The sequence below is a fragment of the Echinops telfairi genome, unplaced genomic scaffold (genome assembly GCF_000313985.2).
Source record: "Echinops telfairi isolate 266 unplaced genomic scaffold, ASM31398v2 ScPeMD7_7409;HRSCAF=8447, whole genome shotgun sequence".
Taxonomy (NCBI): Eukaryota; Metazoa; Chordata; class Mammalia; order Afrosoricida; family Tenrecidae; genus Echinops; species Echinops telfairi.
This window is the reverse complement of record NW_022111309.1, coordinates 16,407,434-16,429,937: the sequence shown is the minus strand read 5'-3', so window position 1 is coordinate 16,429,937 and position 22,504 is coordinate 16,407,434. Positions and strand designations below refer to the sequence as shown.

Genomic DNA, 22,504 nt, shown 5'->3' with positions numbered 1-22,504 from the left:
TAGAGCCCCTGAAATCTAGAAGGGGCAAGAAGCTCTTCTTTAGAGACTTCAGTGAGAGCATGGCTTTGCCAACACTTCATTTTTGGACTGTAAGCCCCCTAGCCTGTGAGATAATAAATATCTGTTAAAATAAATGATAAGTCACCTAAAATAAATGATCATTATAAGGCACTTTGTTATGTCATAGGAGCCCTGGTGGTGTAGTGGTTAAGCATTTGACTGTGATCCACATGGTTGGCAGTTCGAAACCACCAACACCCTGCAAGAGAAAAACTGGCTTCCTATACCGGTCGTCTCAGAAACCCCCAGGCGGTCGCTATGAGTCAGTACTGACTGAATGGCAGTGAGAACAGAGTTGTTCTCTCAGCTCGAAGCCATGAACACAATGGGGAATCCAAAGGAAAGCTGAGAGAGACTGAGCCTCAGCTTCCAAATCTGCAAAATGGAAATATTCACTCATATCAATGGTCCTTAAGGGGATTCAGGGAGACACTGTAGGTCGAAACAATGGGCAGAGCGTCTGGCATTCGGTAAGCATTTGCAGCAATTGTTTTGATAGATGGATTGGTGAGGATGGTGGCAGTCTTGGGGGTGTGGGTTTACTTCTTAAAAGGAATTCCTTTCCTCTGTGAGGAAATACTTGAAGAAGTAGCTGCCCGCGAACGCAGAGAGGAAAAGCTCTCCACAGCCTCTTCTGGAGAGGGAGGAGGGCCAAGAGCTCTGCACCCGCTCTTGGGCCCCGCAGCCCCCTCTCCTGCGCCGCCCCCTCTCCTGCGGGAGAGAGCCAGCAGATCCGCTGGAAGCTGGGGACGAAGCTCTCAGGTCCTTCAGACCGCCTCCCCCACCCAGTGGGCCCTTCACTTGGAGCCCGAGTGTGTGGGGGAGGAGCCCTGAGAGGGAAGAACGGGTGGGGGTGAAGTAGGGCTCAGGAAATCATGGTGTGCCGAGAGTGAGAGTGAATGGAAGGTGGGGGCGGGAGGACAGGGAATCAGGAGTTGGAACATCTGGAAGAGGGAGGCTAAGAGCTATGGAAATGAAAGAGGTCCACTCATGTGCATGAACATGACTCAGCTGTCCCTCGGCCCCTTCTACACAAAGGACAGTCCTCCAACATTCAGCATGCCTTTATTGCATGCCCACATGCCTGGCTCCTTGTGAGGCCTTGGGGATCACATGAAATGTGCCCGAGAAGGACCAGACAGCAAACAAACCTCTCACAGCGAGTTGATTCTGACTCATGCCTCTAATCTTGATGGAAGCAGGTGCTGGCCTGTCTCCTGTGGCACCTCTGGGTGGGTTGAAACTGCCGGCATTTCCGTTAGCTGTTGAACACGAACTGCTCCCCAGGCTCCTTACACAAATGAGTGGTCATTGCGTGAATCCCGACTCCTGGCAAACCCCCCGTGTGTCGGAATGAACGGCTTGCCGTTGGTTTGTCATGGCTGTGATCTTGTAGCAGCAGATGACCAGGCATTTCTCACCCAAAGGGTCTCTGGGTGGACTCACACCCCCAACCTTTCTGTTAGGAGCCGCACACTAACTGTTTGCACACTTCTGACTAGTAGTTACACGCAGAAGCTGGTAGTTACAGGCCCCTGTCCTGGCGCTGATATGGACTTGAGTTGATGACTTTCTGAGCTTGTAGGGAAAATGTCTCAGAACATCCTGGCCTCCTATCTTTCTCTCCCACTGTGCATCCAGCCCATTGTCAAGTCCCTTGGCTGACCCTTCCCTCGGTACACCAACCCTGCTGGCCTCTGTCTACTGCCACATTTATCACTCAAGCCCTAGTTATCTTTTATAGTTTCCTGGGTGGTCTCAGTAGATCTTTCCAGAAGACAGGAGTGAGTCTTCCAAAACAGAAGTCTGCATAGACTGGTCCTCTGTTTAAAGCCTCAGCATTGAAGCCAAAAACCCTACAGTGGCCTCCAAGACACCCATGGCCTTGCCTCTCTGGGTGCCTCTCTCGCTCCAGTCTGATACACTCTGATAGCAGGAACAGCCAGGAGGATGCAATAAAACCCACTTTCTGGAAAAGGCAGGGGAAATGAGGACCCCGGGCCTCCTTTCACACCAGCAGATTTTCCAGAAAGAGCCCTGGACCCCTGCATTAAGTTCACAAACATCAAGGACAGTAAATGGGATGTCAGAGTATGTAAAGCTGTCACTATAAATCTAGTTGAAAGTGAGAGACAGGTCTCACACTTAGCAAAACTGTCTATAGTCCTACAAAGAATTAATAGGCAGAATCTATAAGTAGCTCCTATAAATTTATGAGAAATAATATCCAAGTAGAATGAGCAAAGGCAACTCACAGTACTAATATAAATTGGTACATTAACATCTGAAAAAATAGTCAGCCTCATTAATAGGAAAATACAAACTAAAACCATGAAATATTTCTTTTGCTAATGTGCTTGGCAAAAATAAAAAAGATAAATGAGATAAGTGTGGACAGGGATATTGAGAAATAAGAGAGTTAAACTGGTTATGTCTTTTTGGAGGGTGAGTAATATTCTCTATTAAAATATTTTGAAGCTTTTCTTTTTCTTTTCTTCTTTAAAAAAATCATTTTTTGGGGGGCTCTTACAGCTTTTATCACAAGCCATCCATTGTGTCAAGCACATTTGTACATATGTTGCCCTCATCATTTTCAAAACATTTTCTTTCTACTTGAGCCCTTGGGATCAGCTCATTTGCCTCCCTCCCTCATGAACCCTTGACAATTTATAATTTTTTTTCTTGTCTTACACTGACTGCTGTCTTCTTTCATCCACTTTGCTGTTGTTAGTCCCCCTGGGAGGGGGTTACATGTAGATCATTGTGATGGGTTCCCCCTTTCTCCCCCCACCTTCCCCTTCCCCTCCTGGAATCGCTACTCTTTTTATTGGTCCTGAGGGGGTTATCTGTCCAGGATCCCTGTGTTTCCAGCTCTTATCTGTACCAGTGTACATGCTCTGGTCTAGCCAGATTTGTAAGGTAGAATTGGGTTCATGATAGTGGTGAGAGGAAGCATTAAGAACTAGAGGAAAGTTGTACGTTTCATCGGTACTAGACTGCACCCTGACTTGCTGATCTCTTCCTAGTGACCCTTCTGTGAGGGATGTCCAATTGTCCACAGATGGGCTTTCGGTCTCTTCAAGCCTTTAAGACCCCATACACTATATCTTTTGATAGCCAGGCACTATCAGCTTTCCTAACCACATTTGTGATGCTCTAAATTTTGACCCAGTAATTTTACCAGGAAGTATATACCATATGTTTGTATTTGTGCTGTGCTGGTGAACCTCTGAAACTGAGGCCCTACACATAATAAAATGGCTGGCATGAGATCTGATTCAAATTTCATTTTGTTACAAGCCCCTGGTGCTGCCTTCCTGTGGGTGCAACCTTGCCTTTCCCCCATTCATAGGCATGTGGCTGGGTGAAACTGAGAGGTCTCCCCCCAATCAGTCGTGTAGTTTGGCCAGCCTGTCTTCTATATTAAGTCACTTCCTAGCAACTAAAGGTAGGGGTCAGAAACTCAGACTTGCTGACAGATTTTACTCAAGATGTTCTAGGAAGAAGATACTTGAAAATAGAATTGCTGATGTTAAGGAAGATTTTGGAAAGAATGTAGTTCTGAGCATGTGCTCACCTAGTGGTGCATCCCTTCCCCATTTTAACTCTACAGGTAAGTCTCAGCGGTATCCATTTGGGTAATGTTCAAGTACGTTTACATCCATTGTTCTGTATGGTTTTCAAAAAAAATTTTAAGGGAAGCCGCTACCCTTTTGTTTATTCTTTCCCTCTATGATTTTCAAGACCCCCCACGCCCAGATTCTTATAGCACTGGACTACAATCAAGCTACAGGCAGGGAAGGTGGAGAACCTGGCCTGGGTGCTGGTTCTCCAGCAGTGTCTCATAGGTAGGTAGATGGCAGCAGGGGCCCGAGGAGCCTGGGCTGCTCTTGCTGCGTGGGGGCTGGAACAGAGGGCGAGATGAGTGTTCTTCACTCGCTCCCCACTCTCTTCCTCTAGCTCCCCTCTAGTTCTGCTCTCTCTGCCATGCTGTTCCATATCCCCGCCCCCCTCCCCAAACCAACTCAGGCTACGATGGAGCAGCAGTGACCAGGACAACTGGAAGTGGACTCTGGTTTTAGCATGGTATTCATTCAGTATCCAAGTCACAAAAAGCAGTGTTTCTTAGAACCGATTGTGGATGTTGTTTTACACATACCTGTTGTGAACAGTAGGTTGTGTTAACTTGGGCAGGCCATGCTTCTTCCACAATGTGATCTAACATCATACGGTCAACTCCATGAGGAAGCTTGCAAACGGTTCACCTGAATTTATGGCCTTGGAAACCCTATGGGACCATTCAACTCTACCCTATTGGGTGGGTCTCTAAGAGTTGGAATTCGATGGGTTCGTTTGGTTATAGCTAAGACACTAGCATAACTTTTTATGCTATCCACTCGACTGTGTGCACACTGTGTGCCGGTATCTGTGCTGAGCGGAGTCTTCAGAGATAATACGTACAGTCTGGATCCTCGGGGATGAAACGGTGTATCTAATGAAGTGGTGAAAAATGAAAGCGCCCAGCAGCCTCACAGGCAGCGAGTGTCATAGGGGACCGCTGAGGATCCAGGTGTTTACACCGGAACCTCCGCGCGCCCGGGGCCGCCACCTCCTTCCCGGCACCAGGGTGCGCTGTGTAAGCCGCCAGCAGGAGCGGATCGCTAGGCGCTCTGCCCTACTTCCGGTCTCACTGCGCCTCACTTCCGGTGTCTAGCGGAAGTCGGGGGCCGCGGCGCCCAGCCGGGATTCCAGGCATGATGGGGGCGGGGCCGGGGGAGGCGCGCACCGAGCCGGCTGGGGGGCCTCTCGCCCCGGCCCTTTGAGTCGGTACCGGACAGGTGAGGACTTCCCCTTCTTCGGCCCAGTCTCCAAGCTCGCCAGGTCCTCCCCGGGAGGCCTCCTCGGGTTACTGAGATGGGGCTGTCCCCTCCCTGCTGGCGCGAAGGCCCTAGGCCCCCGCCCACCCTAAAACTGATCTTTCCACTGCGGCCCCGCCCCGTGCTTTCTTCCTCGAGGCGCCCCCGTGGGCAGGTTTGCTGCCCCCTTAGGCAGTTTTGCCCATCCCACTCTGTTTAGAAGCAGCCATCTGGAATGGAGTGACACACCTTCCCCCGTGGGGAAAACAGACCCTGCTGGGGGAATGGACTTGCTTCAGGCCACAGCGCGAGTTGTTGCCCAATCCCGCCGGGCTTTCCAGTCACGCGCTTTACAAAAAAAACGCCAGCTATGTGCTTGCTCAGTCCTGGAAAACAACAACAAAAACTCTCTGCCACCGAGTGGATTCCTACGCATAGTGACCTTATCTAGGGTGCCCTAGACTGCGAATCTTTATGGGAGCGGACAGCCTTGTCCTTCTCCTAGGGAACAGCTGCTGGGTTTGAACTGCTGACCACTGTGCTAGACTTTGAGACTATGTCGTGACCGTGGATACTGCCCTCCAGGTGAATGTAATTTAGTGGGCAAGTCACGCATTAAACACATTAAAGTATAAAGCCAGGCTTTGACTTATATGGAGGAGAAAAAAATCCAAAATATTTTAGAGTGGTTAGAGACAATTTCCTGAAAGAAGTGACACTTGAGCTATATCCCGGGAAGGTAGGTCAGGAGCCAGAAGCACTTTCCAGATAGGGAGTGGCCATTTCGGATGCTTGAGTTGGCATTTGGCATGTTCCGTGCTCAGTATTCAGGAAGTGCCATGTGTAGAGGACTGTGATGGGGGTTGGGATGGACGGTCATGCTTGGACAGGTCCATGGGGAGGCCACTTTCTAATAAGAACAACAAAAACTAGAACAGGAACAACAGACTAAGCCCACTGCCAGCGAGATGGGTACAGGAGCAGACTAGCCCCATCTTCCTTGTGAGGAGTTCCTCACGGCCAACCTTGTGGTTAACAGCCCAGCGCTCCCTCAAGGAAAATACAGAGGCCAAGATGCGTGAGAAGCACTGTGAAGGAGGGATATGACAGGTATACTCCAGAAACCCACACCATCAAGTCTGATTCTGACGCAGAGTGACCCTAGAGGGTTTCCGAGATTGTGGTTCCTTATGGGAGCAAGCAGCTCATACTTCTGGAGAGCAGCTGGTGATTTTGAGCCACAGACCTCACAGCACCCCAAACCTAACCCACAGTGCCACTAGGACCCCTGTGCTAGTATATTGGGATTTTATGTGATGAAGTCAGGAAGACTTCCCTGAGGAAGTGGTGATTGAACTGATGCCTTAATTGGCTTTAGCAAAGCAAAAAAGCCTTCCAGACTGAGTGTAACAGCAAGTTCCAAGAGTCTCCTACAGAAGGTAGGATACCTTTGGAAAGAGGTGGAGTAGAGATCATGGCGAGAAGATAAGAGTAGACGGGGGATGGGCAGGCAGAGAGTTGAGATCTTTGAGCACCTAGTTTGCCTCTACAAGATGCTTATCCTTATAAAAAATAATGATCCTTATCATTACAGCACCAGGAGTAGCTATTTTAATCAGGTGAAAGGGCAGTCAGAAATATGTTAGAGGTGAACAAGAACGGACTCAGAGAGAGAGGCAGTTTGTGGTGACCTGGGAATTATAAGCTTGTAAGGGTGCTTGCAGGTCCTGGCAGAAAGAATGGGAGACATTCTGTGTTGGAGGCAAAGTCTCCTGATGTGGTGTGGGATCAAAGGGAAGTGAAGGCACTGATGTTCTAGCTCATGTTGCCAGAGGCATGGCCTTGGCATTCACTGGAATAGGGAAACTGGAAGAGGGGTGGCTTTGGATCAAATAGCATAGACTACATTTTAAAATACCCCCTACTTTGAACATATTATCAAGAGAGACCAGTCCCTTGAGAAGGACATCATCCTTGGTAGAGTAGAGGGGCACCACCTTAACGAGGAGGGACTTTCATAATACACTTTTCCTGTGGTTGAATTTTTTATGAGCATGTGCTATTTTTATCACCAGAAAAAAAGGACAAATTGAAAATTCTTGTAGAACTTCATCTCATTCCTAAAAACCGTTAATGTGTGATATAAAATGTGCTTGGTGTCAGTGAGAGAGGGGTTAGCACATTCAGTGAGGATGCCCCTTGTAGTCTGTAGCTGTTGCTACAGGCCGTTGATCCTTCCCCCACCCCTTCCTCCACCCTAATGGTGGAGTCTGTACCTTAAAAAGAACAATCAGAATTTAAGATAGGACTGTTCAAGATGCAAAGCACGCTGTTGTTGTAGTGGGTTATGTGTTGGGCTGCTAAGCACAGGGTCGGCAGTTCAACTCCACCAGCCCATACACTGGAAAAAGGTGAGGCTGTCTGCTCCCATGAAGATTTATAGTTTCGGAAACCCAAAAGCGCAGTTCTACACTGCCCTATAGAGTTGCTGTGAGTGAGGATTGGCTTAATGGCAGTAGTTGGGGTTTTCTTTGGGGAGGCGGTGTGGAAGATACAAGACTCCCTCACGGTACTATTAGGTAAGCAAGATTGGCGGTTCAGACCCAACAGCTGTTCTTCAGAGAAAGGCTACGCTGTCTCAGAAATCCGGTATGGTCGCTATGCGTCAGAATCTACTAGATGGCAGTGGATTGGGGATATTCCAGTTGTAGACTAATTTTTCTAGAACAGTCATCTTTGGCACTTTCCAAGTTGAACTGTATCAGTATTAGACTGTATCAGGCTCTTTAGTTGTATGGCATTAGTCTGCTAGATGGTTCCCAGTGCCCATTCCGCGCCCTCAGACACCTGTGCCCCGTTCTGGTTGTCCCCTGATTCTCTCCTCATCCTAGGTTGGCACGGTGCCAGCGGCAGAGCTGTCCTAGGCAGGGATCCAGGGAGGCTGATTTGGACGTTACTTGATGTTTGAAAATGCAGAAACCTTAATAGTGTGTTTCCTAGGCTGCATACAAGAATGTCCCCATTATCAGGAGTAGCTGTGTGAAAATCAATATTCCGTGTATTATTTGGATGTTGTGGAGGGATTGCTCACTTCATCACTTTGTGGTCCTCGTGAGAAGACTCGAGGGAGAGATTTCTTTTAAGCTCAAGTGCCTGGAAAAGCTGTGCTTCTTCCGAGAAACTGCTGTGGTTTTATCTTATTGGCAGCACAGATTCTTCCACTGACTGTATTTTTCTCCTTGCTTTGTCTGCCGGAAAACAGAACCAAAGTAGACTCTGGGCAGTTCTGCTGGCCTCCGTGGCTTGCGTTTCTGTGTCCTTTGGCCTCCTCAAACTGTCCTGTCTTTGTTTTTCTTTTCCCAAAGCCTGTTCTCGAGTTTTTTCCATTAAATTAGGGGCAAGTACAAAATAACGCTTTAAAAATACACATGCCACTTAAAGAAGAAAATGACAGTGAGTGCCAGTAGGGAAAAGATTGGGGGTTCCCAAGGTGTGTGTCCTCCATCCTATTTCTGACTTCCTCAGAAACAACCACTGTTTTGACCTTTATGTTTGATTGTCTTGCTTTTCTTAATTGTATACTGTATCTGTTTCTATCCTTGAACTGTAAATTATTTGAATGTATATACCATATATACCCGTGTATAAGCCAAGGTTTTCAGCATATTTTTAATGCAGTTTTTGTGGTAAAATTAGGTGTCTTGGCTGATATTCGGGTTGGCTTATACTCGAGTATGTATGGTGAATGCAGTTGTTTTGTGTGATGGGGGCTTCAAACGGTCCGTGGGAAAAATCCATTCTCTTCATTTCATTTTCCCACGGGCTCTTTGAGGCCAAGTAAACGCTGCAGCTTGCTTTCTTCATTCAACATTGTATTCTCAGAGTCTCCCATGTTGTCATGTGTAGCTGTGGTTTATGAATTCATTGCTCCACAGGATTCTCCTACATGGATATTCCTCAGTGAATGAATCCCATCCACTGCGCTAACAGCCGTTGGGGAATTGCCCATTTGTGCTATTGCTTTATGGTTTGCTGTAGACATCCTGTATAAGTCTACTGCTATATGTGGCCTTTCTCTAGAGGAGGATTTCTCAACCTTAGCAGGATTGCCATTTTTGACCAAGTCATTTTATTCTTGTGAAAATCTATCCTGTTTACTTTAAGATATTTAGCAACATTTTCCAGTCTCTCTCTGCGAATAGTACCTCTACCCCAGTGGGGCAACCAAAAATCTTTTCAGGTATTACAAATTCACCTCCAGTTGAGAACCACTGCTCAAGATCAAAGGTCTGTAACGATATTCCAAAAGACCAGATACTAAATATTTTAGGATTTGTGGAGCATATGGTCTCCATGGAAACTTCAAGCCTACCTTTGTAGAGTGAAGGCAGCCACAAGTGTGATGAGGTTCTAATAACGTGGCCTAGATGTGGCCTAAGGGCAGTACTTTGAAGACTCTGTATGGTCTAGATCAGGGGTCCTCAAATTATGGCCCGCGGGCCACATGCGGCCCACTGAGGACATTTATCTGGCCTGTTTTCCCCCCTTTTGTTTTTTTACTTCAAAATAAGATATGTGCAGTGTGCATAGGAATTTGATCATAGTTTTTTTAAAAACTATAGTCCGGCCCTCCAACGGATCTGAGGGACAGTGAACTGGCCCCCTGTTTAAAAAGTTTGAGGACCCCTGGTCTAGATCAATAGGAAATACATTTATATCTTCAACTTATGCATAAAAATTATATGTATTTGAATCAAAAGTCTCACAAGACAGTACTCATCTTTACTAGGCGTGATACAGTCTGATATTTTCTGTTGTATATCTTTTTTAATGCCAGTCTATGTATCTACTACATTGATTTCAAGATTCCATTAATGGGTTGTGATTGGCAGTTGGAGTGACTTGATTTGCCCACTTAGAGGTATGCACACTTTAACTTGGTTAGCTGTAATATGTCTGCGCAACGCATTTCAGATTCCTGTTAGAGGAAGACAGGATATAAATCAACCCTTCATTGTGTGCATGCTTTCATGTCTAAGGTACAGATTGGACTCAGTCACTACCCTGGACATACAAGAAGAATTCAGAAAGGTCGTGGGAAAATTCAATTACTTTTTAATTCCATTTTTCCACAAACATTTGGAAACCCCCTCCTACAAAGAGTTTCCCAATCTGGTCAGTTCTACTCTCCTAGACTTGTTTGCTTTCTGTGCTAACCACGTGCAGCCCTTCTATTTTCCAGATGTGCCACACCCCGCTTGTTTCCAGGGTGCGTAGCTTTATGTGGGCTCTGCGCTCCTGCTGGGCTGTGCCTCTTCTGCTTTGCCTATTGTTTTCTCTCTTTTTTTAATTCTTTAAATCCTATGTTAGGAGTTGCTCACATTCATTCATCTAACATATTTAAGAGCACTTCCTGTGCCCCCAGCACTGTTCAAGGTGCTGGGGCTACGGCCATACATTAGATAACATCCTTGCTCTTTGGTATGGGGACACATGCTAAAAAAGATAAATAGAAATGGATAAAGGCTATGAAAAAATTAAATGGAGGTGTGCAAGGGTGATAAGAGAAACTTCCGAAGACCTGCTATTTTACCCACGCCTTGAATGATGAAACAGAGGTAGTAGCTCTATGAAGTGAGGAAAATGTTGTTGGCAGAGGGAACAGCAAATCTGCAGGCCTTGGTTACAAAGAAGATGGTAGGACTGTGGTGAACAAGATCCACCACTGTCTGTCACTCTGTTGTGTTTTAGTGGCTTGTGTGCCGCTGTGATGCTGAAAGCTTTGTCTCTGGCATTGCAAATGCCAGCAGGGTCACCCCAAGTGAACAGGGGTCAGCAGAGATTCCAGACTAAACACAAACTACAAAGAAGGAATAGGCTGTCCACTTCAAAGGAGCGAGCCACTGAAGCTCTATGGGCAGCACCGAACACTGCCAGTCATGAACACGCAGTGAACAGCGAGAGAGTACTGTCAAGTAATGCCGGAAGGTGAGCCTCTCAGGTTAGAAAACTCTCGAAGTGTGCCTGAGGAAGAGCTCCTTTCTCAAAGCAGGATACACGACTCAAAATGAGAAGTAACAGCTGCAAAAATCAGTTAAATTGGGAACTTGGACTGTATGATGTATGAATCTAGGAAAATTGGAAGTTGTTAAAAATGAAATGAAGATATAAAGATCGATATTCTAGGCATTAGTGAGTTGCAGTGGAATGGTATTGGCCATTTTGAATCAGAAAATCGTATGTTTTACTTAGCCGGAATGAACAGTCAAGAGGAGTGGGGTTACATTCCTCATCAAGAGGGGCATTTCAAGATCTGTCTTGAAGTCCAGTGCTGCCTGTGATAGGATAATGTCTATCTGCTTATAAGGAAATCCAATCAATACAACTGTTAGTCAGATTTGTACACCAAACACTAAAACTAGTGATAAAGAAATTGAAGAATTCTACCAACAGCTTCAGTCTGAAATTGATTAACCATGCAATCAAGATGCATTGGTAATTATTGGCAATTGGAATTCAAAAGTTGAAAACAGGAAGGAACAGTAGTTGGAAAATATTGTCTTGGTGATAGAAATGAAGCTGGAGATCACATGATAGAATTTTGAAAGACCAATGACTTCTTCATTGCAAATAGCTTTTGTCAAAATGTGCTGTGGACTTCTCCAGTTGGAGTAAACAGAAGTCAAATTGATTACCTCAGTGGGAAGAGATGTAGGAGAAGCTCAGTATCAGCATCTAAAACCAGGCCAGGGGCTGACTGTGGAACAGACCATCAATTGCTCATATGTAAGTTCAGGTTGAGGTTTAAGAAAATGAAAACAAGTCCACAAGAGCCAAAATATGACCTTGGGTATATCCTACTCAATTTTCATGGACACCGTCAGAACACATTTGCTGCATTAAACACTAATGACAGAAGACCTGACGAGCTGTGGGAGGACACGAAGAACACTATACATGGACAAGCACAAGGTCATTTAAAAGACAGGGAAGAAAGAAAAGATTCAGCGAAATGTCAGAAGAGGCTCTGAAACTTGCTGTTAGAATAGCTGAGGCATATTGGAAAGTGATGAAGACCAAAGGCTGAACAGAAATGTCCAAGGGCAGCTAGAGGAGACACAGTATTATAATGAAATGTGCAAAGACCTAGAATTAGAAAATCAAAAGGAAGAACATGCTCAACATATCTTAAACTGAAAGAACTGAAGAAAAAAAATCAAGCCTAGAGTTTCAAGATTGCAAGAGTCTATGGGAAAAATATTGAATGATGGAGGGAGCATCAAAAGAAGATAGAAAGTATGCACAGACACTGTGCCAAAAAGCACTAGTTGACATTCAACCATTTCAGGAGGTATCAAATGAGCAAGAATCAATCAGTGGTACTGAAGGAAGAAGTTTAAGCTTCACTGAAAGCATAAGCCAAAAACAAGACTCCAGGAATTGATGGAACACCAATTAAAATGTTTCAACATCATGGTGAAGCACTGGAAGCACTCACTTGTCTATGTCAGGAATTTGGAAGATAGCAACTTGGCCAACTGGAAGAGATCCATATTCGTACCCATTCCAAAGAAAGATGACCCAAGAGAATGCTGCCATTATAGAACAATATGATTGCTAACACACTGCAAATAGAATTTTGCTGAAGATAATCCAACAATGATTGCAGCAGTATATTGACAGGTTGCTGCCAGAGGTTCAAGCCAGGTTTAGAAGAGGATGTGGAACAAGGGATATCTTTGCTGATGTCAGGTGGATCTTGGCTTAAAGCAGAGAGATCAGAAAGATGTTTACTTGTGTTTTATTGACTATGCAAAGGTACTCAACTGATACCTAAGAAGAATTGGAATTCCAGAACACTTAATTGTTCTCATGAGGAAACTATTCACGGATCAACAAATAGTTGTTTAAAATCAGGAAAGATGTGCATCAAGGTATCCTCTCATCATACTTATTCAATCTGTATGCTGAACAAATATCAGAGAAGCTGGATTATATGAGGAAAAATGTGGCATCAAGGTTGGAGGAAGGCTTATTAACGCCCTTGATATGCAAATGAACACCTTCCTTGCTGAGAGTGAGGAGGACTTGAAACAATTACTGATGAAAATCAAGGATTGCAGCTTTTATGTGGTATGGATTGCAAACTCAATGCAAAGAAAACCCAAATCCTCACAATTGGACCTTTAGGGGGGAACATCACGGTAAGTGGAGAACAGATTGAAGTTGTCCAGGGCTTCATCTTGCTTGGATCCACAATCACTGTTCATGAAAGCAGCAGTCAAACGTGGTATTGCGTTAGGTAAATCTGCTGCACAGGACCTCTTGAAAGTGTTGAAAAGCAAGGACTAAGGTGCACCTGACCAAGCCTGATATTTTCAGTTGTCTGATAGGTAAAAATTGGACATTGAATAAGGAAGACTGAAGGAAGATTGATGCATTTGAACTACGGTGTTGGCAAAGAATTTTGAAAGTCCAATGGACTAGCAGAAGAACAAGTAGATGTGCTTGGAAGAAGTGCAGCTAGAATATTCATGAGGCAAGCATGGCAAGACTTGGTCTCATATAATTTGGACATGCTATCAGAAGGGACCAGTCCCTGGAGCGGGACATCTCGGTAAAGTGGAGGGGCAGTGAAAAAAGAGAGTGGCTCTTGACACGATGGGTTAACGCAGTGGCTGCAACAGTGAACTCTGGCATACGAACAGTTTTGAGGATGGCACAGGACCAGGACCGATCATGTGCAGAAGTTAGATGCCATACTGCCCATCTTTATTAGATGAGATGAGCATTTGTGGATTTTGATAGCTCCAGAGATGGGGTGATTCTGAAACCAATCCCCCCCAGACAGCAAGGGATGAAATGTGATCAATTTAAACAAAATTGTGTGATACTAGATTTAAGCAATGTATAGATTTAAACAAAGTTATATTCACTAATTTTCCTTTTCTCTCTTTTTAGACAAAAACAAACCAGTGCTTTGCATTTACAAAGGCTCCCGTCTCAACAGCTTGCTTAAGGTTTATTATATGACTTAGGATTTTGTCTATAGCATGTTGAATATTCCCTGTGCATTTGAAAGGAAGTTGTATTCTACTATGGCTGGTTAGGGTGTTCTGTAGATGTCAATTAGATCTAGTTGGTGGATAATATTATTCAGTTCTTGTCTAGCCCTGCTGATTTTCTGTCTAGTTGCTCTATTGATTACTGAGAGGACTGTTGAAAACTATGACTATAATTGTGAATTTATCTCTTTCCTCTTCAGTTCTATCAGTTTTTCTTCCTGAATTATACAGTTCTGTTGTTTGTGCATATACATGTAGGATTGTTAGGTCTTCTTGGTGAGTTTACTATTACTATGTTTTATCCCTTATAATTCTTTTTGTTCTTTATTTAATATGATATGGAACAAAGTTAGTATTAATATAGCTACTCTACTTTTCTTTAATTAGTGTTTGCGCACTCTACCCTTTTTTATTTTTTTTAACTCTTAATCCTGCCTATATTTGAAAAGAGTTTCTTGTCACTGAGTATAATTGGGTTCCTGCTTAAACAAAACAACTCATTCTACTAATTTCCATCTATTGATAGGTGTGTCTAGACTACTTACACTTGATAAATGTATTGATGTGTTTGGATTTAGGGTTGCAAGTTGGAACTAACTCAGCGACACCCAACAATTTCTTTTCTGTTTGTTTACTCTTTTTGTTCTTGTTTCCACTTTTCTGTTTGTTTACTCTTTTTGTTCTTGTTTCCACTTTTCTGTTTGTTTACTCTTTTTATTCTTGTTTCCACTTTCCTGTTTGAGTCGGAATTGACCAGATGGTAGTGAGTTTGGATGTGTGTGTTATTTGAACATTTGTTTATATTCTATTTCTTTATTGTGGTTTTTACTACATCACTTTCTGTAGTTTTATGGCCTCTGTTGTCCCCCTGTGGATGCTCGCAGAGTCACTGCCATTGAATCCATTCTGGCTTGTAGCCACTCTGTAGTGGTGGCTCTAGGCATTACAATATATGCTTTTCACAGTCTAGCTAGAAAATTAGTACTTAATACTTTAAGTGACACCTTGAAACCTTATCCTTTCCTCTTTATATTATAGTTAGTTGCTTTTTATATTTTATCTGCAGTTCCCGGGTGACCAAATGGCTAAGACTTCAGATCTGGCCAAAAGATTCGAGGTACAAATGTCCTGGTGATCTCTTCCAAAAGAGCACGGCCACCGAAAAGCTCTCCTCTGCCACCGAGGATTTGCCATGACTCAGGATCGACTCAATAGCAGCTGATTTTCTTCCAGGATATGCAAGGGGTTACCCCCAAAACTGATGCTCTTCTGTTTTGATGTGAGCGGGATAGTGCATTTGGAGTTCGGTTCATTCCACCAGGTCAGACTGTTAATCAAGCTTTCTATTTAGAGGTTCTGAAAAGATTATGTGTGTAACAGTGTGCAACAAAAAAGGCCTGATTTGTGGCAGACTGGTTTTGCCACCACCACAATGCACCTGCTTACACAGACATCTCAGTGTGCCAGTTTTTGGCAAAAAACATCATGCCTCTCTTGCCCCACACACCCTACTCACCTGACCTCACTCCGTGCGACTTCTGAATTAAGAGGGACATAGAAGGACGGAGATTTGATGACAGAGAAGAGGTGAAGAAAAAAACGAGGGAGGTGCTGCTGTCAGCCATCCAAACAGATGAATTTGAAAAATGTTTCCAAGACTTGACAAATGTATTAAGTGTTATGGAGAGTACTTTGAAGGTGAAAAGGTTGATTTGTAAAATACTTTACATAAGGTGCATGGCTTTGAGGGTGGTGGGATGGTTTCTGGGTTTTGTTGGGTACCCCTCGTATATTGTCTACATGTATTGAAACTCCTGCCAGACAGTGTTATCATTTCTGCTTCTAACATTCAAATACTTTGAAGATCTCAAAAGGAGAATAGCTATGATATAAAAGAGGTATTTATCGTTTATGTTGCTCTTCATTCTTGCTGTTCCAAGTTTCCTTCGGATATAATTTCTCTTCTGCTTGGAGAACTTCCTTTCGCTGTTCTCTTAGAGAAGATCTTCTGATTGATTTTCTTGGAATTCCTTCAGTTGAGAATGTCTTTTTGTTGCCTTTTCCTGAAGAATGCTTTTGCTGGACTGGAAGTCTAGATTGGTGGTGCTTTTCTTTTAGTACTTAAAACATGTTTTACTTCCTTCTGGCTTCCATAGTTTCTCATGAGAAATTCAGTCATTTGGATTGTTCCTCTGTAGTTGATGCATCGTTTTGATCTAGCTACTACCAAGATTTCTACTTTGTCTTCATTTTGTGCAAGGATCGTTGGTGGTTTAGAGGGCTAAGCATTGTGCTGCTGACAGTAGGGTTGGCAGTTCAGACCCACCAATTGCTCCTTGGGAGAACTACGAGGCTATCTGCTCCCATAAACGTTCAGGCTTGGAAACTCACTGGGGCAGTTCTGCTCTGTCTTAGAGGGTCGCATTCAGTCAGAATGGACTTGGTTTTGAAATGGATTTGATTTGGGTTTAGTTTTGCACAGTTGGATTGATGTGTCTGAGCATTGATTTCTTTGGAGTTAGCATGTTTAGAATAAATCCATAGGTTTGTGTCTTGCTACGTTTGGGGAATTTTCAGCCATTGTTTCATTTCACCCCCCCCCATAATACTGTGCTATTTCTTCTTCTTTCTAGTAGTCTTATGACCTGAATGTTCAACCTTTGCTATTTCTTTATAGAGCCTCGAAGCTCTGTTTATTTATTTATTTTAGCCCTATTTGTTCAGATTCGATAGTTTCTACTGAGCTCTCTTCAGGATGACTGCTGCTTTGCTGTTTTGCCTCTTGAGCCTCCCCCGTGCTGTTGTATTTTTCTACTGTTCTAGCTTTTCTACCTGATTCTTTCCTCTGCCTTCTGCTTCTTTGTTGAGACTTTCTGTTTTCCATTAGTGTCAAGGGTAGTCATGATTGCCTTCATAGAATTTTCATAATGTTGTTGTGGTTACTCTTCTGTGCTGTCAAGTTTTCCTGACCCAATAACCAAAAACTAGATCCACTGCCATTGAGTTGATTCTGACTCATAGCAAACCCATAGGGCAGAATAGAACTGTTACACAGGCTTTCTAAGATTGTAAATCCTTATGGGAGCAGACAGCCTCATCTTTCTCGTTTGGAGCAGCTGGTGGGTTTGAACTACTGACCTTATGGTTAGTGGCCCAGTGCCATTGCAGCATATTGACATTGGGGTCAATTGATTGTCTTTTCCAAGTTCGGGTTTTCCTGGTTCTTTGTATGCTAAGTAAATCAGGCTGTATCCTGGAGAATTTGATTATTATGACACTGTGGGACTTGTTTACATCCTGTGGGGAATAGAAGGAGCCTTGGTGCTGGCACAGAACTAGCCTCCTAACCTAAGGTTTGAACTCATCAGCCACTCCACTGGAGAACAACGTGGCAGCTACTTCCATAAAGATTGCAGCCGTGAAAATCCTATAGGACAGTTCTATTCTATCCTGCAAGTCGATGTGGTTTGGAATTGACTCAACAGCAGTGAGGTGGGGTGGGAAATGGTGATATTTTTGGTGTGGCAGGCTATTGACGTAATGTCCAGGTTCAAGTGTCATACAATCTCTAAAGCCTTCCCAGAGCTGTGGACCAGTCTCGTGTGTGTGCCACTCAGTGGCTAGTCTGAGATATGGGTATTGGTCTCTTTCATCAGTTCAGTTGTCAAGATAGTAAGTGTGGTGATGAGTAACAGACCCACGCGTACAGCTTAGGGACAGACAGGCCTGGAATTCACGAACCTCTGAGGGCTGGGGAGCGCCACTTTCTTGAACAGCTCCCTCTCTCTGGTCTCCTCAGTGCTTATTATAACTCCCTTCCCTGGCAGTAGCCTCTTAGCAGTTTCCATTAACTACCACGGATCTGTGTGGCTTGTGATTCATCTTTGATTTTCAAGTTCATCTGGGCTCAACATTTGGAGGCTTTAAAATGAGTGCTGTCTAGTAGCTGTCCAGGAAGTGTTTTTTGAATGAATGCAAGTTGAATGTGATTCTTACTCACTGTGCCATTTTAGGGTTCATCTGTTGGACATACCCACCAAGTAAAGATGCTTAGAAGTTAGTCCCGGGAAGCCAGACCTGTTTCCAGACTGGAAATCGGAATGAAGAGCTTGGGAGCTCCCAGGTTCAGGTGATAAAGAGGGAAGTCCGTTGGATGTGTGTGCACTCCTGTTTCGGTAAATGATGTTCTAATTGTTTTGCCTTCTGTTCTGTGCAGCGATGTGATCATGGATCACCATGCTTCCACCATCAAACCTCGGAGAATCCAAAACCAAAATGTCATTCACCGCCTGGAACGCCGACGGATCAGCTCAGGCAGGGCAGGCGCCCACTGGCACCAGGTCCGGGTGCTCCACCAGAATGTCTTCCCTAACTTTACGGTGGTCAATGTGGAGAAGCCGCCCTGCTTCCTGCGAAAATTTTCACCTGATGGGCGCTTCTTCATTGCTTTTTCTTCCGACCAGACCTCTCTGGAAATCTATGAGTACCAGGGCTGCCAGGCGGCCGAGGACCTACTCCAGGGCTATGAAGGGGAGATCCTGTCCAATGGCAATGACCAGCGGTCAGTCAATATCCGGGGCCGGCTCTTTGAACGCTTTTTTGTCCTGCTGCACATTACCAACGTGGCAGCCAACGGCGAGCACCTGAACCGGGAGTGCAGCCTCTTCACAGACGACTGCCGCTGTGTCATTGTGGGCTCTGCTGCCTACCTCCCAGACGAGCCACACCCACCTTTCTACGAGGTCTACCGGAACAGCGAATCCGTGACTCCCAACCCGCGGTCCCCTCTGGAGGACTACTCCCTCCACATCATTGACCTGCACACGGGCCGTTTGTGTGACACTCGCACATTCAAGTGTGATAAGGTGGTCCTGTCACACAACCAGGGGCTGTACTTGTACAAGAACATCCTGGCCATCCTGTCGGTGCAGCAGCAGACCATTCACGTCTTCCAGGTGACCCCCGAGGGCACATTCATTGATGTGCGGACCATCGGCCGCTTCTGCTACGAGGATGACCTCCTCACGGTGTCTGCTGTGTTCCCCGAGGTGCAGCGGGACAGGCAGACGGGCATGGCCAATCCCTTCAGGGACCCTTTCATCAACTCCCTGAAGCACCGGCTGCTGGTGTACTTGTGGCGCCGGGCAGAACAGGATGGGAGTGCGATGGCCAAGAGGCGATTCTTCCAGTATTTTGACCAACTCCGGCAGCTGCGCATGTGGAAAATGCAGCTTTTGGATGAAAACCACCTGTTTATCAAGTATACCAGTGAGGACGTTGTAACCCTGCGGGTCACAGACCCGTCACAGGTAGGAGGGCGCTCTTCGGTCCTTCCTCCCGCTAGTCTCAGACAAAATGGGAAGTCCTCTTCTCTGTCTAGGGCCAGTCCCCTAGAAAGACACATTTTCGGTAGTTTTGAGTTTTCGCTCCTTCAGTCTTGGAAGCGCAGAGGGGCAGTTCTGCTGGGCCTGTAGGGTCACCAGAAGCCGGCAAGGACTGATGGCAGTTAGTTGAGTTGAATTGAGGAGACTCAGTTAAGTTTAAAGTCAGCTCTGTTTTTCTGTGGTCCTGTGTACGTTTGGGCAAATGGGAGCTAACTCTTAAACTGTTGCCCTTATTTGAGTAGGGAGGGGTGCCAGATCACTTTATTGAAAGCAGAGGGTCTCAGTCTTGCTTGGTCTGTCAACCCCTTGCAGTAAAAAGGTTAAGAAAAAGGTACCCCTCTGGCAATGAACAGCATTGGTACAGTAGCCCATCATCCAGGACAAAGTGTCTGCTTTATCATTCCAGCGCCGCCACCCCTCCCCTCCCTGAAAGGGGCAGTATTGCCCACTTTGGGAAACACCGATTTAAAGCAGTGGTACAAATGAAAGGACTATCGTGGGTGTATTGGCACAACTTACAGAGCAGGTCAAGGTAAACTCAATTGGTTGCGCTCCTGGTGGTCTCAGAAGTTGCCTGTGGCACTGGGAAGCTGGGCTAAAACTTAACTCTCACCATCACTGTCTTCAGGGAGCGCTGTCCAGAGATCTTCTGTCGGGCCCAATTCTGGGGTACTTATCTTATTCACATTGGCTACATGGTCAGCCCCTTCTTTGCTGGCTGTCACCTGCTTGTGTAAGTGGTGAGTCTCCATGAGGCCACATGCATGGGGGTCGTTCTCGTCAGTGCCATTTGGTGCCGTTCCAGTAGTGCCTGACACGTGCCTTCCCAATTGTACTGCACACTGGGCTGCAATGACTCTTTTGCCCAGTCACCATGGCCTGGTTTCCTGAAGGAACATGTGTCCACCTTATTGCTTCTGCAGCTTCATTACCTTCCCAGAGTGTTCCCTTTCCTCGTGAGACAGGTGATGAAGATGTTCGACAAGCTTCTTCAGAGCCACACACACCATTGCAGTCGGTCATGGGCAGCTGCACACAGGAGGCTTAGAGCTCCAGGTCTAACGGTGGCTCATGGCTGCTTCTGAATCTAACTGGCATTCTGGTGCATTGCAAGAGTGACATTGTCATGGTGGGTGGCTGAGGAGAGATGGCAGGGACTGCATCGCACTGGAGGCACCATGGGGCCTTGGGGTGACCTCACAGATTTGGGTGACTGTGTCGTGTGAGGAGTGGTGGAAGGCTGGCTTTGAGCAGCTGGTTGGCAGGGGTGAGGGGTGTGCGGGGAGGTAAGTTCCATCCAAACACTGTCAAAGCAAGAAATGGTGGCAGTTCTGCAAAGACTGTCTCAAATCATTGAGATTTGGATCCTTGGCTCTGTGTGAGGTGCAGAGGACCCGTGAAATGTAAGCCCCAATGCTATAAGGTCAAGGTTTGGACTCCCTGTGGACAATCTGGTCTAGAGTTTGTAGGACTGTCCTTGTTGGTCTTTTTAGGTTGGCAGTGGGAAAGAACTCACCTTAACAACAGCAAAGTCTCTAAAAACCTCTTCTTTTCTTGAGGACATGGCTTATGACAACTCACTTCTTGACAGTGTTTTATCTGTAAGGTAAGTTCATTTGACCGAGTTTGTTGTACCACTGTTCAGAAGCCGTGCCCGTATGTGGGGACATAGTGTGTAGAACTGTGGAAAGATCCAAAGGAAGCCAGGGCCTGGTTGGGACTGTACTCTCCTCAGATCTTCCATGTGGATGGAAATTGTCGGCAGGGCGGAGAAGTAGGAATACGGAGGTGCACAAAGTCCAGAAGCTGCCACCCCTCTGGGGTTGACAGCCTTAGTGTGAAATGTGTTGGAGTTTGGGCATTTCTCTCTGAGAAGTTGTCTGCTTTGGTGTTGACCAAACAAGAGGTTTCGCTTTCTGTAGCTTTGTTCCATTTATCTTCCTAGTCTCCTGTCTCTACTTCGTCTCCTTAGATGATGACGTGGACCTTCAAGATGGCCAGCACGCCAGTAGCCCACCAAGTCAGCTGAGTCTGATGCTCCCATAGATCCAGCGGCTCCTATCACTAAGGGATGCACAGGGCAGCAAGGCTCCATCTGAGCCCCCCCAACCACCAGCTGCCGAGTGTTCTTTCCCAGTTTTCTTGGTACTGTAGTGTGGTGTGTGTGTGTTCCTGAAATAAAGCGGTGGGTGGTATGACTAGTGGGAATGGGCCTTGGATCTGAATTTGGATCTCTTTCTCCTGTCAGTGATGGAGTCACTCCCTGCGTTACCCTGGGCCAACAGGGAGTTTCTTTCTTGCAGCCCAAGAGATGGGTGGTTAAGTGCTTGACTTCTGGGCGCTCCTGTCCTGTGTTTCTCCCACCTGGCTGGGAGCGAATCTAGTAAATATTTCTGTAATTTTATATTCACCTAATTATGAGAAACCCTGGTGAAGGCCTGATACGATCAAAGTGTCCAGTCTATAAAAGGACATGAGCTAGTCTTTCATTTAGGTTTGTGCTATAATTACCTTGTTATGAATAAGCTGTTGTATTTGAGTTGATCCTGTTTGCCTTTGCTAAAATGTGACTGTCTTTTCCTTTGGTCTGGTTCAAACAGTAAGTTGTAGCCAGAAACCTGACTAGGGTCTGTGCTTTGCTCACCATGCTGGTAACTCTAAACCCTGTCTCTGAGCAGGTTGCCTCCTTTCTCCCCCTCTTAAATTTGATAGGCTCCAATAAGGTTAATGCGTTAAAAGGGCATGCAAACACAAAGCCGGTGCAATATTAAGGGTATTATTCTCAGGTTACCACCACCCTTTTTTATTTACAGCCAAATTTAATTTCCAGGTGACCGCAAAAGCCATGTAATATAAGCTCTGAGAAAGACTAATTATGAGTAAAACAGGTGGCCAAATGGCTCCACAACTTGGTTGTGGGGCTTAGGCCTCATCCCAGGAGTGGGGGCTATGACTCCTGACGTTCTGAAAACTGGTACAGGCCTGTGGGAAGCTCGCGAGGCCACATTGAGTGGCCAGAAGTGGGGGTGGCTGGAGCGTTCTTTGTTAGGCAGAGCCAAACACTGGAGGTTTAAGGAAGAGGGCAGGTACCCAGTGGCCCATTCAGAAAAAGCCTGAACTCCGCCACCTATGGCATTTG

At 45.6% G+C, this 22,504-nt stretch overlaps 1 protein-coding gene across 4 annotated transcripts in view; it reads left to right on the top strand.

Moving 5' to 3' along the window:
- Window positions 1-4,827: 4,827 nt before the first annotated feature.
- The window catches only part of DET1 (DET1 partner of COP1 E3 ubiquitin ligase), a 35,949-nt gene continuing 18,272 nt past the window's right edge, over window positions 4,828-22,504 (top strand). For 3 of the 4 annotated variants that reach the window (XM_045296511.1, XM_045296510.1, XM_045296508.1), the window contains exons 1-4: window positions 4,828-4,898; window positions 15,048-15,302; window positions 17,995-18,110; window positions 18,198-19,290. In XM_045296511.1, coding sequence (XP_045152446.1) covers window positions 18,082-18,110; window positions 18,198-19,290 — 1,122 coding nt within the window. In that variant the 5' untranslated portion in view covers window positions 4,828-4,898; window positions 15,048-15,302; window positions 17,995-18,081. Of the gene's footprint in view, window positions 4,899-13,920; window positions 13,937-15,047; window positions 15,303-17,994; window positions 18,111-18,197; window positions 19,291-22,504 lie in introns of those variants that run through there. The other variant, XM_045296509.1, reaches the window with a different exon arrangement.